Source organism: Oncorhynchus tshawytscha, linkage group LG03, assembly GCF_018296145.1.
Source record: "Oncorhynchus tshawytscha isolate Ot180627B linkage group LG03, Otsh_v2.0, whole genome shotgun sequence".
Classification (NCBI taxonomy): Eukaryota; Metazoa; Chordata; class Actinopteri; order Salmoniformes; family Salmonidae; genus Oncorhynchus; species Oncorhynchus tshawytscha.
In genome coordinates, this window is record NC_056431.1 from 25,028,854 (window position 1) to 25,043,147 (window position 14,294).

Genomic DNA, 14,294 nt, shown 5'->3' on the forward strand with positions numbered 1-14,294 from the left:
TCAAGTCTACATGAACATGGCTAAAAATAAACAAATTTGAAGTTTTGGAATGGCCTAGTCAAAGTCCAGACCTAATCCCAATTGAGATGTTGTGGCAGGACTTGAAATGAGCAGTTCATGCTTGAAAACCCACAAATGGGACTTAAAGCAGTTCTGCATGCAAGAGTGGGCCAACATTTCTCCACAGCGATGTGAGAGACTGATCATTGCAGCAAAAGGTGAGAGACTGATCATTGCCGCAAAAGGTGAGAGACTGATCATTGCAGCAAAATGTGGCACAACCAGTTATTGAATGTAAGGGGGCTATTACTTTGGGTGCGCCATAAATTTGTTAATTAAGTAAATCGAACTCAGGTTCCCTTTATCTATCATTAGGTTTTGGTTAAAGATCTGATAACATTCGGTATCAAAAATATGCAAAAAACAGATCAAATCAGAAATGGGGCAAATACTATTTCACGGCACTGTATGTTCTAGTATTTGTCATTGGGAGACTCTAAATGTTTATTGCACATCCATAATACCAAATGTTTCTATTGGCAAGATATACTGTATAGTGTACTTTTATCAAAACGCATAATAAGCTAATACTATTTGATGCTACAAGATTGTTACTTTATTTCTGAACACAAAGACAACATTGTTAGTGCTCATCCCACATATACCACTGTATACATGTACAGCATATACTACTGCATATAGTATTTACAATTTTGTTCTCTTTTTCTTTTGCCAATGTTGGTCTTTAATACAGGGCCGATGTTGACACTTCTATGATCTTTGAAGCATGTTGGTTGTACAGTAGATACATCAGGGGTGCCATATTCCAAATAAACTCGTGCCTATACATTACCGGTCAAACGTTTTAGAACCCCTACTCATTCAAGGGTTTTTCTTTATTTGTACTCTTTTCTACATTGTGGAATAATAGTGAAGACATAAAAACTATGAAATAACACATATGGAATCATGTAGTAACCAAACAAGTGTTAAACATATCAAAATATATGACAGCTTTGCACACTCTTGGCATTCTCTCAGCCAGCTTCATGAGGTAGTCACCTCATGCATTTCAATTAATAGATGTGCCTTCTTAAAAGTTCATTTGGGGAAGTTCTTTCCTTCTTAAAAATGTATTTCAACCAATCAGTTGTGATAGACAGAAGATAGACCTATTTGGTAAAAGACCAAGGCAATATTATTGCAAGAACAGCTCAAATAAGCAAAGCGAAACGACAATCCATCATTACTTTAAGACATGAATGTCAGTCAATACGGAACATTTCAAGAACGTTGAATGTTTCTTCAATTGCAGTCGCAAAAACCATCAAGCGCTATGATGAAACTGGCTCTCATGAGGACCACCACAGGAATGGAAGTTACCTCTGCTGCAAAGGATACGTTCATTAGAGTTACCAGACTCAGATATTGCAGCCCAAATAAATGCTTCACAGAGTTCAAGTGACAGACACATCTCAACATCAACTGATCAGAGGAGACTGTGTGAATCAGGCCTTCATGGTCAAATTGCTGCAAAGAAACCATTACTAAAGGACACGAATAAGAAGAAGAGACTTGCTTGGGCCAAGAAACACAAGCAATGGACATTAGACAGGTGGAAATGTGTCCTTTGGTCTGGAGTCCAAATTGGAGATTTTTGGTTCCAAACGCCGTGTCGTTGTGAGACACGATGTGGGTGAACGGATGATCTCCGCATTTGTATTTCCAACCGTAAAGCATGGAGGAAGAGGTGTTATGTTGTGGGGGTGCTTTGCTGGTGACACTGTCTGTGATTTATGACCTAACACACCTCCAGGCTGTATAAGGGATATTTTACCACAAAGGAGAGTGATGGAGTGCTACATCAGATGACCTGGCCTTCACAATCCCCCGACCTCAACCCAGTTGAGATGGTTTGGTATAAGTCGGACCGCAGAGTAAATAAAAAGCAACCAACAAGTGCTCAGCATATGTGGGAACTCCTTCAAGACTGTTGGAAAAGCATTCCAGGTGAAACTGGTTGAGAGAATGCAGTGTGCAAAGCTGTCATCAAGGCAAAGGGTGGCTATTTGAAGAATCTCAAATATAAAATATATTTTGATTTGTTTAACACTTTTTTGGTTACTACATGATTCCATATGTGTTATTATATAGTTTTGGTGTCTTCACTATCATTCTACAATGTAGAATATAGTAAAAATAAAGAAATACCCTTGAATGAGTAGGTGTTCTAAAACTTTTGACCAGTAGTGTAAGTTTACTTTTAGAGACCATTCGTAATTGATGCCAAAGAGTCCATATGAAATATCCAGATGTGACCCTCCACCATAGAGACTGTGATGTCATCACTCCCAGGCCATCAACAGCTTGGTGAATGGCACAAAGGCACCGTGGCCAGCCTTGCTGCAAGGGAAGGGAAACAGACAGTCACCACATGGCAGTTAGATTTCAATACCTTAGATTAAAAATTAGTCAGACCATTGGTTAATAAGGCACTGTTATAAAAATATCCCTACTTAATATCATATTTCCCGATAAAGAGAATAAATACACTACATGACCAAAAGTATGTGGACACCTGCTCGTCAAACATCTCATTCCTAAATCATGGGCATTCATATGGAGTTGGTCCCCCCTTTGCTGTTATAACAACCTTCAATCTTCTGGGAAGGCTTTTCACTTTTCATGTTGGAACATTGCTGCTGGGAAATGTTTCCATTCAGCCACAAGAGCATTAGTGAGGTTGGGCACTGATGTTGGGTGATTAGGCCTGACTCGCGGTCGGCATTTCAATTCACCCCAAAGGTGTTCGATGGGGTTGAGGTCAGGGCTCTGTGCAAGCCAGTCAAGTTCTTCCACACAGATCTCAACTAACCATTTATGTATGTATCTCGATTTTTGCACAGGGGCATTGTCATGCTGAAACAGGAAAGGGCCTTCCCTACCCTTAGTACAGAATAGTTTAGAATGTCATTGTATAATGTACCGTTACATTTTCCCTTCACTGGAACTAAAGGGCCAAGCCCGATCCATGAAAAACAGCCCCAGATCAATCACGCCAGAGAACGCATTTCCACTGCTCCAGAGTCCAATGGTGGTGAGCTTAAAACCACTCCAGCTAACACTTGGCATTGCGCAGTTCCCGATTAACAGTTACTTCCAATGCCAGTTTGAAACTCGGTAGTGAGTATTGCAACCAAGGACAGACGATTTTTACACGCTACGCGCTTCAGCTCTCGGCGATCCCGTTCTGTAAGCTTGTGTGGGCTACCACTTGGCAGCTGAGCCGTTGTTGCTCCTAGACGTTTCCACCAGGACAGCTTTAGCTGGGCAGAAATTTGATGAACTGACTTGTTGGAAAGGTGGCATCCTATGACGTTGCCACATTGAAAGTCACTGAGCTCTTCAGTAAGGCCATTCTACTGCCAATGTTTGTCAATGGAGATTGCATGGCTGTGTGCTCGATTTTATTTTCCTCTCAGGATGGCTGAAATTGCTAAATCCACTCATTTGAAGGGGTGTCCACATACATTTGTATGTATAGTGTACTTTTATCGAAATGCATAATAAGCAATTACTATTTGATGCTACAAGACTATTATTGTATTCCAGAACACAAAGAAAACAGTGTTAGTACTCATCCCACATATAACATTGTATACATGTACAATATATACTACTGTATATAGTTTTTCATATCATTTTGTTCCACTCTTTTGACAAACACGTGCTACTCACGTTTGCTTTGAGGTTGATATTTGCATGTTAAGTCAAACAATGACAACGTCAGCAGCACATGTCAAAGTGTGTCTTGAGCACGGAACCATATTTGTTATATTCTTCTTCTTTTTTTAAACAAAATACAAAACAAGTCAATAATACAGTGACAAGACAAGCATAAAAACGGAGGATGATGTACAATCATGACGATACTCAAACGGAAAAACACACGATGCAACACATTTGGACAAGACAGTTATCAGCAATGCCATGGTGTAGTATTCTAATACCAAAAATAAATAAGGACAAACGTTGTTTGCTTTACACTCCATGGCCTATGGATCATTTTACCCTTATAGTAGCATATGTTCATTTGAATTAATATTGTTCAATAACAATGGTGTCAGACTTTCTCAAATAGATATTGCCTGGCTACCCAAATAATATAATATTGCAGACACTTTTATCCAAAGTGGCTTACAGTCATGTGTGCATTCATTTTATTTGTGGGTGGCCCCGGGAATTGCTAATTAATTGTTTCAACAGGTTGGGTGTTAGAGATGTAGAACTTTGTGTTTTGAATATGAATATTTTGCCTAGCAGAAGTATTGTGTCATTAATTGAGGGGATATGGACAATGACGTCACCCAAGATGATAAGTTGGGGGTTAATACGTAGTTTGATGGAGTGATGGGAAAGCCAGCCTTGAACCTGTAGCCAAAAGGAGCTCACTGTCTGACAGTACCAAAACAGATGCATTATGTCCTCCTCCTCTTCATGACAGAACCTTCATTTAGAGTCTTGCTCAATACACTAAATGGACAGCATTTTCTTTGTTGACAGCTAGATAGAATCACACAGAGCAGAGCAAGAGAGAGAATATCTGCACATATGTGATGTAGTACGCAATTATACGCAAGTACGCAAGTACCACTTTTTGCTGGTGGGCACTACTTTCAGAACTACTGGCTAAGAGTAATACAAAAGTACCGGAGAATCCCTAACTGAAAGTCTCTTGAGTATCTATTGATGTTTTGTATGTGAAATTGAAGACCTGCTTCCATGGTATTGGGTTCCATGGTATTGGGTTCCATGGTATTGGGTTCCATGGTATTGGGATCTTTCCAATATGTTTGAAATTTGTATGGAATTGCAGATAGGTGATGGAAAGTGAGTTGGTATATTTCAGAGTTGATTTTAGCTTTTTGAATCAATTTTTTTGTTTTTTTATAGTAGGATTACATACAGTTAAATTATGCGTTACTTTCTTCATCTTAGCTTTCCATGTGGGGGATATAGCAGAGAGCAATTGAGCATACATATGATTTGAACAAACATCTCCATAGTCTCTAAACACAGTTTCAAAATCAAACAACTTTCCATCCATGTCCACAATGGCATTTAGAAAATGAATAGATTTTTCAATAAACAATTATTTCAAATTGTTACTTGTGTGTGTGTGAGCGGCCTGGAGGCCCTACTACTGTAAACTACAGGATTCAGTGAATAACTTCTTTCAAGTAAATAAACCCTTCAGTTATAACTAAAAGCACTGTTGAAACTTTTCCTGTCACCTCTAAAAATAGAGACATATTTATAGTCGACAGCAGATCTCTCGCAATTCTACCAATGTAAAAATGTAAGGATGAAACATCCCTTATTTACAGAATAACTGATTTAAGACTACAAATTCTTGGTAAATGAAGAATACTTACCATTCAAAGTAGCACTGTCCCCTGTGTGTGCCATCTTGCTGCCCGTGTTCAAGTGATTCCAGCTCCACTCCCATATGGAAGTCTGGCTCCCCCTCCAGGTGGCCCAGGTAACGAACCGTGCCTGTTCTGATCCGTCCCGAGGGCAGCAGGACTCGAACCCGGTGTCCCGTCTGCAGGTCCAGGGGGGAGTGAGGCACAAAGACCCGGTGTGGACCGGTGTAGCTCCTCCAGGAGCTCCCACTGGGGGGATGGAAGATTTGCTCTTTTTAGATGTCTTAAAATTAATAGGATTTAAAGGGACATTACACTCTAAAATCAAAGTTTTCAGATCAGACCTGGGTTCAAATACTATTCAATTACTCTCAAAGATATTTTGAAGTAAGGATTTTGATATATTGGAATGCATTTGAAAATACTCAGATATACAGGCAGTGTATTTTCAAATACAAATATTTAAATACTGCATTTAAACCCAGGTCTGTTTGGTCCTAGGGGTGTTTGAAATAATGAATTTGGAAACAAATATTTGAAAATTGTAGGTTATAGGATTTTTTTTTTAAATACTTTTAAATACTTCAAATCTAAGTCGTCGATTTTAGCCACATTATTCTAAAATACTCAAAGAAATATTGAAATAACAAATACTTAACTACACATGTATTTTAACCCAGTTCTGTTTGGCTATGTTTACACAGGCAGCCCAATTATGATCTTTGTTTCACTATTTGGTCTTTTGACCAATCAGATCAGCTCTGAAAAAGATTTCATGTGATTGGTCAAAATACAAATTAGTGTAAAACATATCAGAATTGGGCTGGCTGTGTAGACAGTCTTACAGACCTCAAAAGTTGTCATTTTTTGCGTAGATCCAAAGATAAGCACTGCAAATCTGGAAATTACATGGTGCTTTCCATGGACCAATTTTGAGGTCTGAAAACAAGTGTCAAAAAGATTTTTAAGTTTAATGGTCTTTTGACACAGCTGGGAGCAGGTGAAGAGAAATGTCTCTACCTGGTGGCTGGAGACAGAGAAGAAATGGGTCTGAAGCCAAATGCTGAGTTCAATGAGACCTGGCTGCCAGACAAGCTGCTTTGGCATGTGTCGCCTGTTGATGACATCCTCTCAGACCCTTTGCTTCGGTTGGAATGGCTGCCTGTTATTTTAAGTAAAGGATAAGATTATTCTTTGCTATTCAAAATGCAGTTCTCAAAGGGAGATAACACTACACAATTAACATTTTTCTGATGTTTTCAGACCTCAAAACTAGCCCAATGGCAAGATGAATACATGCTCCAAGACTTTGGGTGTGTAGATCTAGTTATATGCCTTAACCACAAATGAATGGAAAAGATGAGCACAAATAAAATCTGGAACTAGAAAAACGCTTATCTTTTCCATTCATTTGGGATTAAAGCATATAGCTTGATCTACGCAACAAATGGCCTGTGACATGGACTTATCTGAACACTACACTACTTTTGAGGTATGGAAACATCTGACAAGCTTTTATGTTGGAGTGCAATGTCCCTTTAATGATGATTACAGCAAATCAAGTACTGTTGATCATGTGATTTACTTGAGCTGTCCTGGTCCTTTCCATCGTACGACTGTCTGTTTTCCACCTCTGACTCGCCAAGGTCCTCGAAGCTGCCCACCTGAGGTAAACTTCCAGGCCTGGCTACAGTCTCAGAGATCAGCTGATCAAAATAAAACAAAGCTGTCATCAAGTTATTATTATGACTAAATTATGAAACACATACTAACACATAATCATACAGGCGCTCACAAACACACACACACACACACGCACACACACACACACACACACACACACTCAGACACACGTTACTTTACATTAGTTCATCGTATCCGATGACTACCTCCACTTCTGAGTTAACGCTGAATTATTTGGGACTGTAGAGTCCAATCCGAGATCCACAAACTTTATTGCAGGTGAGGCCTATGCAGTCTGTGTTGGTGGGGGCAGGCGTGGTTGTATGTATCCTGAACTGTTTGTGCTCCTCTCCTCCCACCTCTGTACCTCGCTCTGGCAGAGCTGCCACCAGTTGGAACGGTCAGCAGCAGAATCCTCCAGGTCTGTGGGTTTGATGTTGCACTTCTTCAGCAATGTTTTCAGCTGGTCCTTGTAGTGCTTCATCTGCCCCCTGCAGACCGCCGGCCAAGATGTAGCTGTCCCCCTCTGCAGACCGCCAGTCAAGATGTAGCTGGCCCCCTCTGCAGACCGCCGGCCAAGATGTAGCTGGCCCCCTCTGCAGACCGCCGGTCAAGATGTAGCTGGCCCCCTCTGCAGACCGCCGGCCAAGATGTAGCTGGCCCCCTCTGCAGACCGCCGGCCAAGATGTAGCTGGCCCCCTCTGCAGACCGCCGGCCAAGATGTAGCTGTCCCCCTCTGCAGACCGCTGGCCAAGATGTAGCTGGCTCCCCCTGCAGACCACCGGCCAAGATGTAGCTGGCTATACAGGATCTTCCACTGCAAGAGCTCCCGAGACAGTGCAGTTGGTGTTGGGTGACCATCTCCTCCATACTCTTGCAGTTGGTCTTACAGTAGCAAGTATTTCTGTATGGGGCACACGGTCACACCAGGTGATTCCCAGGATGCGCTGCAGGCATCTTCTGTGGAATCGCTCAAACTGCTTGTTGTGGCAACTGTAAGTGACCTAGGATTCACAGCTGTATAGAAGTGTGGTGATGCAGACGGCTTGATAGATTGCGACTTTGGTGTGGAGGTGGAGATCCCTGTTTTGGAAGACCCTGCATCTGAGTTTCCCGAAGGCAGCTGATACTTGCTTGATCCTATTTTTAATTTCAAGGTCGATGCTGCAGTTCTCCGAGAGGATGCTGCCCAGGTATTTGAAGGATGTGACTATTGCCAGGGATTTGTGTTCAATGGTGAAGACAGGCATGGTGGGTGGAGGGCTGGATCTCCATTGGCAGACCCCCTCTGTCTTGGTGCTGTTGCTAGACAGTTCCATCCTGCTATATACCCTCGCGGACCGAAGTTCTTCCGGAGTGTGGGCCACAAGAGCACAGTCATTAGAATGCTGCAGCTCAAGAACCCGTTCCGTCAAAACCCTGGTGGTTGCTTGGAGCCTCCTGATGTTGAATAGGGTTCCATCTAGCCTGAAGTCCACCGCAACCCCACTACTGTCCTCAAGCTCCTTGTGGAGAAGCAGGGTGACACATAGGAGGAAGATGTTAAAGAGTACAGGTGCCAGCACACACACTCCTGCCTCATACCGATGCTTACTCCAAAGGCCACTGACTCCTGCCCTCCTATGGCCACCCGAGTCATCATCCTATCATGGCACTGGCAAAGAATGTTGACAAATTTGTCTGGACAGCCAAATTTGAGTAGAATGCCCCATAGTAGTTCCCTGCTCACTGTGTCGAAGGCATTGGAGAGGTCGAAAAAGGCCATGAAAAGGTCCTGATGTTGTTCACAGTACTTCTATTGGAGTTGCTGTGCAGTGAATATCATGTCAACCGTACGTACTCCTGTTCTTTCTGAAGGCGCATCAGGACCTTGCTGACAATAGCCAGAAGGGGTATCCCCCGGCTGTTTGTCCCAGATGGACTTGGCATCCTTGTTCTTATAGACGGTTAAGCAAAGATCTCCCCGTCCCAAACCTCAGTGAAGTACTGGTAGAGCGTTCTGGTGCACAAGTAACCTCCCTTCTTAAGTAGCTCTGCCGGGATGCTCTCAGTGCCAGGAGCCTTGTTGTTCTTGAGGGAACGGATAGCTGATAACACCTCTTGGAAGGTTGGTGAATGGGTGGATGGACAGGCAGTTCTTCCAGGATGGAGTGGTCTGTAGGAGAACGCTGATTGAGTAGTGCTTCAAAGTGGTCAGCCCACCTCATCAGGATCTGGTTTTGGTCCTTCAAGAGAGTCAGACCATCAGACCATCAGTATCAGGAGGGTGATGGAGCAACTTCTAGGGACATAGATAGCTTTAGCTGAGTTGTAGAAATTGTGCATGTCGTTTTTTCTGTATAAATTTGGATTTCCTGTGCCTTGTTCGTCTACCATTCGTTCTGCAGAGCATACAAGGTTGTTTGCACTTCCTTGAGTGATACACGCCATTGCCGGCGGAGGGTAGCCAATGTGGGGCTGTTGAGAGTAGCTCTGTGTGCTTTGTGCATAATGTCCAGTAAGGTTGTTGTGGTGTCAGTTCTCATCGAACTAGTCCTGATGTTTCCTACCTCTGTAGCCAATGGAGTGGGCCGCTGACTGATAGAGCACTGAGCTAATAGATGACCACTTCTGGTCCATGGTGTCCTCTGCGCTCAGAAGAGGCTCAGTCTCCCTCAGCCCTTCAGCGATAGAGCGACAGAACTCGCCCCTTACTGCAGCTTTCTCAAGCTGGGTACACACACACACCTGATAACGTAGGTCCTGCTGTATCACCTGCAGTTCCACAAACTTCCTCTCCCATGTTGCCCTCTCAAAAGTGATCTGGGTCTTGAGGGCCTGAATCTCCCTCTCAGCTTTGGACAGTCTCCTCTGCATGGCACTGCTATCATGACTTCCTGGTATTCCCTGATTCGCTGAGCCTGGAAATCAACAATCCAATACATACAGAGACCAGAATTATGTTCTATTATATTCCAAACTCAGCAAAAAAAGAAATGTCCCTTTTTCAGGACCCTGTCTTTCAAAGACAATTCGTAAAAATCCATATAACTTCACAGATCTTCATTTTAAAGGGTTTAAACACTGTTTCCCATGCTTGATCCATAAACAATTAATGAACATGCACCTGTGGAACGGTCGTTAAGACACTAACAGCTTACAGACGGTGGGCAATTAAGGTCACAGTTATGAAAACTAAGGACACTAAAGAGGCCTTTCTACTGACTCTGAAAAACACCAAAAGAAAGATGCCCAGGATCCCTGTTCATCTGAGTGAACGTGCCTTAGACATGCTGCAAGGAGGCATGAGAACTGCAGATGTGGCCAGGGCAATAAATTGCAATGTCCATACTGTGAGACGCCTAAGACAGCGCTACAGGGAGACAGGATGAACAGCTGATCGTCCTCGCAGTGGCAGACCACATGCAACAACAGCTGCACAGGATTGGTACAACAGTTACAGTTACACCAGGAATGCACAATCCCTCCAGCAGTGCTCAGACTGTCCGCAATAGGCTGAGAGAGGCTGGACAGAGGGCTTGTAGGCCTGTTGTAAGGCAGGTCCTCACCAGACATCACCAGTAACAACATCGCCTATGGGCACAAACCCACCGTCGCTGGACCAGACAGGACTGGCAAAAAGTGTTCTTCACTGACGAGTCACGGTTTTGTCTCACCAGGGGTGATGGTTGGATTTGCGTTTATCGTCAAAGGAATGAGCGTTACACCGAGGCCTGTACTCTGGAGCGGGATCGATGTGGAGGTGGAGGGTCTATTATGGTCTGGGGCGGTGTGTCACAGCATCATCGGACTGAGCTTGTTGTCATTGCTGGCAATCTCAATGCTGTTTGTTACAGGGAAGACATCCTCCTCCCTCATGTGGTACCCTTCCTGCAGGCTCATCCTGACATGACCCTCCAGCATGACACTGCCACCAGCCATACTGCTTGTTCTGTGCGTGATTTCCTGCAAGACAGGAATGTCAGTGTTCTGCCATGGCCAGCGAAGAGCCGGGACCTGTTGGATCAGAGGGTGAGGACTAGGGCCATTCCCCCAGAAATGTCAGAGAACTTGCAGGTGCCTTGGTGGAAGAGTGGGGTAACATCTCACCGCAAGAACTGGCAAATCTGGTGCAGTCCACGAGGAGGAGATGCACTGCAGTACTTAATGCAGCTGGTGGCCACACCAGATACTGACTGTTACTTTTGATTTTGCCCCACACACACACATATAGATGAGAGGATTAGAGTAGTCCTTTAGAACACCAATTCTATGCCAGTATGTATCACAGTAGTCTACATTCTGTTCTGTTTTCATTATTTACTGAGGACAACTCTCATCCATTACCTGTTTTTTGTTTCACTTGATCCTTCCCTGTTCTGTGAGGTTCATTGGGCATGTATTTGATTGAGTAGTATGGGCTCACCTGCATCAAAAATCAATGACAGTCATACAGTATTTCCAGAGCAAGAGGGTTGTCAAAGCTATAATTATCAGATAGGACACATAGCCCAGTTTGGGCTGTATAACTAACTCCTAACAGATCTGCGACCGAGCTATTGGACACACACTCACCCAAAAGAACCTGCAGGTACATAACAGACCCTTGAATGTCCATGCAAACGCACACCACAGGATGTGCGTCGCCATGCTGTTGTAGTATCTCCTCACATTGTCCTATCCTAACTGAGAAAAGAAAGTTGTTGTTGAGGTGTGCCCATAGAAAAAAATCTGTGACCAGGCTATATAATATCAGTCCTGCATCCACAATTCTGCCACCTCCATTCGGATGATGTCTCTGTAATACAGATAATTCTGGAGATTCATTCACTGAGAGCTTCAACAAACCATTACAAACAAACATGTAATAGTCCTAAAAAAAAACATGTAATAGCACTACCCTTTATACAGACAAATAGGAGGCTAAATACAGACCTTTCCCAACAGCCAGATGGTAGGAATAAAGGTGAAGAGAATGAAAGTCAGAATGTCAGAATGAAAATAGCTCTGCTCTTTTCAGGTCAATGCCGTCACACTCCATGGTGAATGCTAGAACGCCATATAGTACCCACTGACCTGTTGCTATGTCCAGTGTCGTGAGAGCAGTGTTGCTGACAAGTAAATCTTATCTAATCTTCTTAGTCAGGCTGCGTCCCGGGCCATGTCCTTCCAGGCAGCAGCTTAATTTTGCCTCCCGAGCCTCCTCATAAAAACACAGTAAGTGGGTGGTGTTGTTGATGCAGTTTAATGCTGGCCACTGTCAATTCCAATCATTTTACAAACTACTGTAGGCATATCTTGATGAGCTGGTGGACAAGTCTTCCTTTCAATGGCATATTCGAGTAAACAGTTCTGAATTGTTGTACCGACTGATATTTTCTCTTAATATTTGATAGTCATGCAGAACGCACCGTATCATATAGGGTTATATTATATTTATGGTATCAATATTCGGACAGCCAAGACATTTTTAGGTTGTCCTAATATGGACACCGTACAAAATAATGACCTAAAGGTCAACGGCATGTGTTTGCTTTAAGCACAGATATCCTGTCACTCTCAAACACAGCCCTTTGTTTGCATAGAATTTTGCATTGATGGCCTTTGTTTACGCCGTAAATAAATGAATGGTCATGGCTCTGAATGGCCATGCAAAACAAGTTATTTTCTTTCATTCAACATCTTGCCATTTTGCATACCTTCTGCGGGATCTGTCTCTTTTCCATCCTAATTTATTTGCATCTGAAGAGCGTATGGTATATTGTGTCACTTTTACATGAGCGATCATACCCAATCATAATCAAAAAAATATTACAATACACACTTTATAGTTTCGGCAACACTCCTATCTTCACTTGACATTGCAATATGATTGAATCTCAGTTCGATGGTCACATTTTCTATCCATCAAGGAGAAAGTAAGTGATAGGAATTTGGATGTAATGTTCTTCATCCCTGCTATCTACATGTGATCTTTTGTATGTTTTTACACTTTCTCTGTATGTACAACACCACTTACACAGATTTATAATAAAGTACATTTGATAGGCACCAGATACTGTACACACTCCTGATTTGAATGGCTACTGTGTAACATTAGAAACTCATTAGATAATAAAATATGCTGAATACTAATTTCACCCATCTTCATTAGAGAATATGCATATTTTGTCCTACAAACATATTAACAATGACCATCATACTTTATTTTTTCACTTCGCTCCCGTTGTCAATGACTGCTAGTATACCACGTAAACACAAACATGTAAACTTGTCTCCCTTGAATAGCTCACACTGGTTTTGCATTGGACAGGTCTCGCCTGGCTAACACAACTCAAGAAAAAGAGATAGGTCACAGGTCATTACCGTTTCTAATGGTGTAGCCAAATGATTGACCTGCCTGTTGCTGAAGAGAAGTGGTGGGTTGTTGTTGTGGAGAAATATTGTTTCGTGACGGATAACACTGCTTTCCGAGTGGTGACTGGTTCAACCTGTTTCATACACATTCATTACCTGTACAGTAATTATAATAAATCCCCATTGAAATAAGTCACTCATGCTTTCATTGCTTGGAACAAGAGATTTATTGACAAGTGGCCTGTAATTCAGCCCATATCAACTTGCATCACACATCATACCATTGGGACAATGAGCATGACAGCATTATTTTTCTCCTGGTGTCCTGTTCTTCTCTCCATTGTGGAGAAGAATTGTCTTTGGTTTCAAAGTAAAGCACAGCATTCAAATGAAATGTGAGCCTGTAGGTAATATCTGGGAGGTTGACTGTTTTGTGTTTGAATGGTCATATCAAATCAAATCAAATCACATTTATTTATAGAGGTTTTTCCAAGATGGCATAGCAGTTCAGACGTCTTTTGTCCTCGTCTTGTCGTGTCCCGTATATATATATATTTACACATTTTTTCACATACATTTTTTACATTTTCCATCAACTCATCTTCAAAACACTCTCCTACAACCCGCCTCACCAATTTATATTTATAAAAAAGTATTATTTACCTCAAATCTGTAATCCTCCAAGAAGCTAGCCAGATACTCCAAGAAGCTAGCCAGAAGCTAGACAGGAGCTAGCCAGAAGCTAGCCCAGAAGCTAATCCAGAAGCTAATCAGAAGCTAGTTCAGAAGCTAGTTAGCTTCTTTACTGGCAAATCATTAGTATTCAGCTAACCACGGTTTGTGGTCATC

The 14,294-nt window shown here is 42.5% G+C and overlaps 1 protein-coding gene across 4 annotated transcripts; it reads right to left on the minus strand.

The window, feature by feature from the left end:
- Positions 1 to 2,177: 2,177 nt before the first annotated feature.
- Positions 2,178 to 13,563, minus strand: LOC112246626 (CAP-Gly domain-containing linker protein 4-like). 4 transcript variants are annotated; one of them, XM_024415085.2, is made up of 9 exons: positions 13,455 to 13,563; positions 12,165 to 12,288; positions 11,664 to 11,774; positions 11,436 to 11,514; positions 9,837 to 10,009; positions 7,012 to 7,132; positions 6,447 to 6,588; positions 5,436 to 5,675; positions 2,178 to 2,403 (listed from the first exon to the last, which is right to left on the minus strand). In XM_024415085.2, exons 3-9 carry the CDS (start codon positions 11,736 to 11,738, stop codon positions 2,346 to 2,348), a joined length of 888 nt encoding a protein of 295 aa, XP_024270853.1. In that variant the 5' UTR covers positions 11,739 to 11,774; positions 12,165 to 12,288; positions 13,455 to 13,563; the 3' UTR covers positions 2,178 to 2,345. The 4 variants fall into 4 exon arrangements, with proteins under 4 accessions (XP_024270853.1, XP_024270854.1, XP_024270852.1 ...); XM_024415086.2 differs by lacking the exons at positions 12,165 to 12,288; positions 13,455 to 13,563 and adding an exon at positions 12,024 to 12,158 and having other exon boundaries at positions 9,864 to 10,009; XM_024415084.2 differs by lacking the exons at positions 12,165 to 12,288; positions 13,455 to 13,563 and adding an exon at positions 12,024 to 12,158.
- Positions 13,564 to 14,294: the final 731 nt, after the last annotated feature.

Excerpts from the sequence above, each read along its gene's own strand:
- LOC112246626 (XM_024415085.2), bottom strand. The coding sequence starts at position 11,738 with ATGGCGACGCACATCCTGTGGTGTGCGTTTGCATGGACATTCAAGGGT. Across the intron at positions 11,515-11,663 it reads GTACCTGCAGGTTCTTTTGG|GTGAGCCCATACTACTCAAT; the intron begins GTGAGTGTGTGT and ends TTTTTGATGCAG. Across the intron at positions 10,010-11,435 it reads TCAAGTGAAACAAAAAACAG|GCTCAGCGAATCAGGGAATA; the intron begins GTAATGGATGAG and ends GTTGATTTCCAG.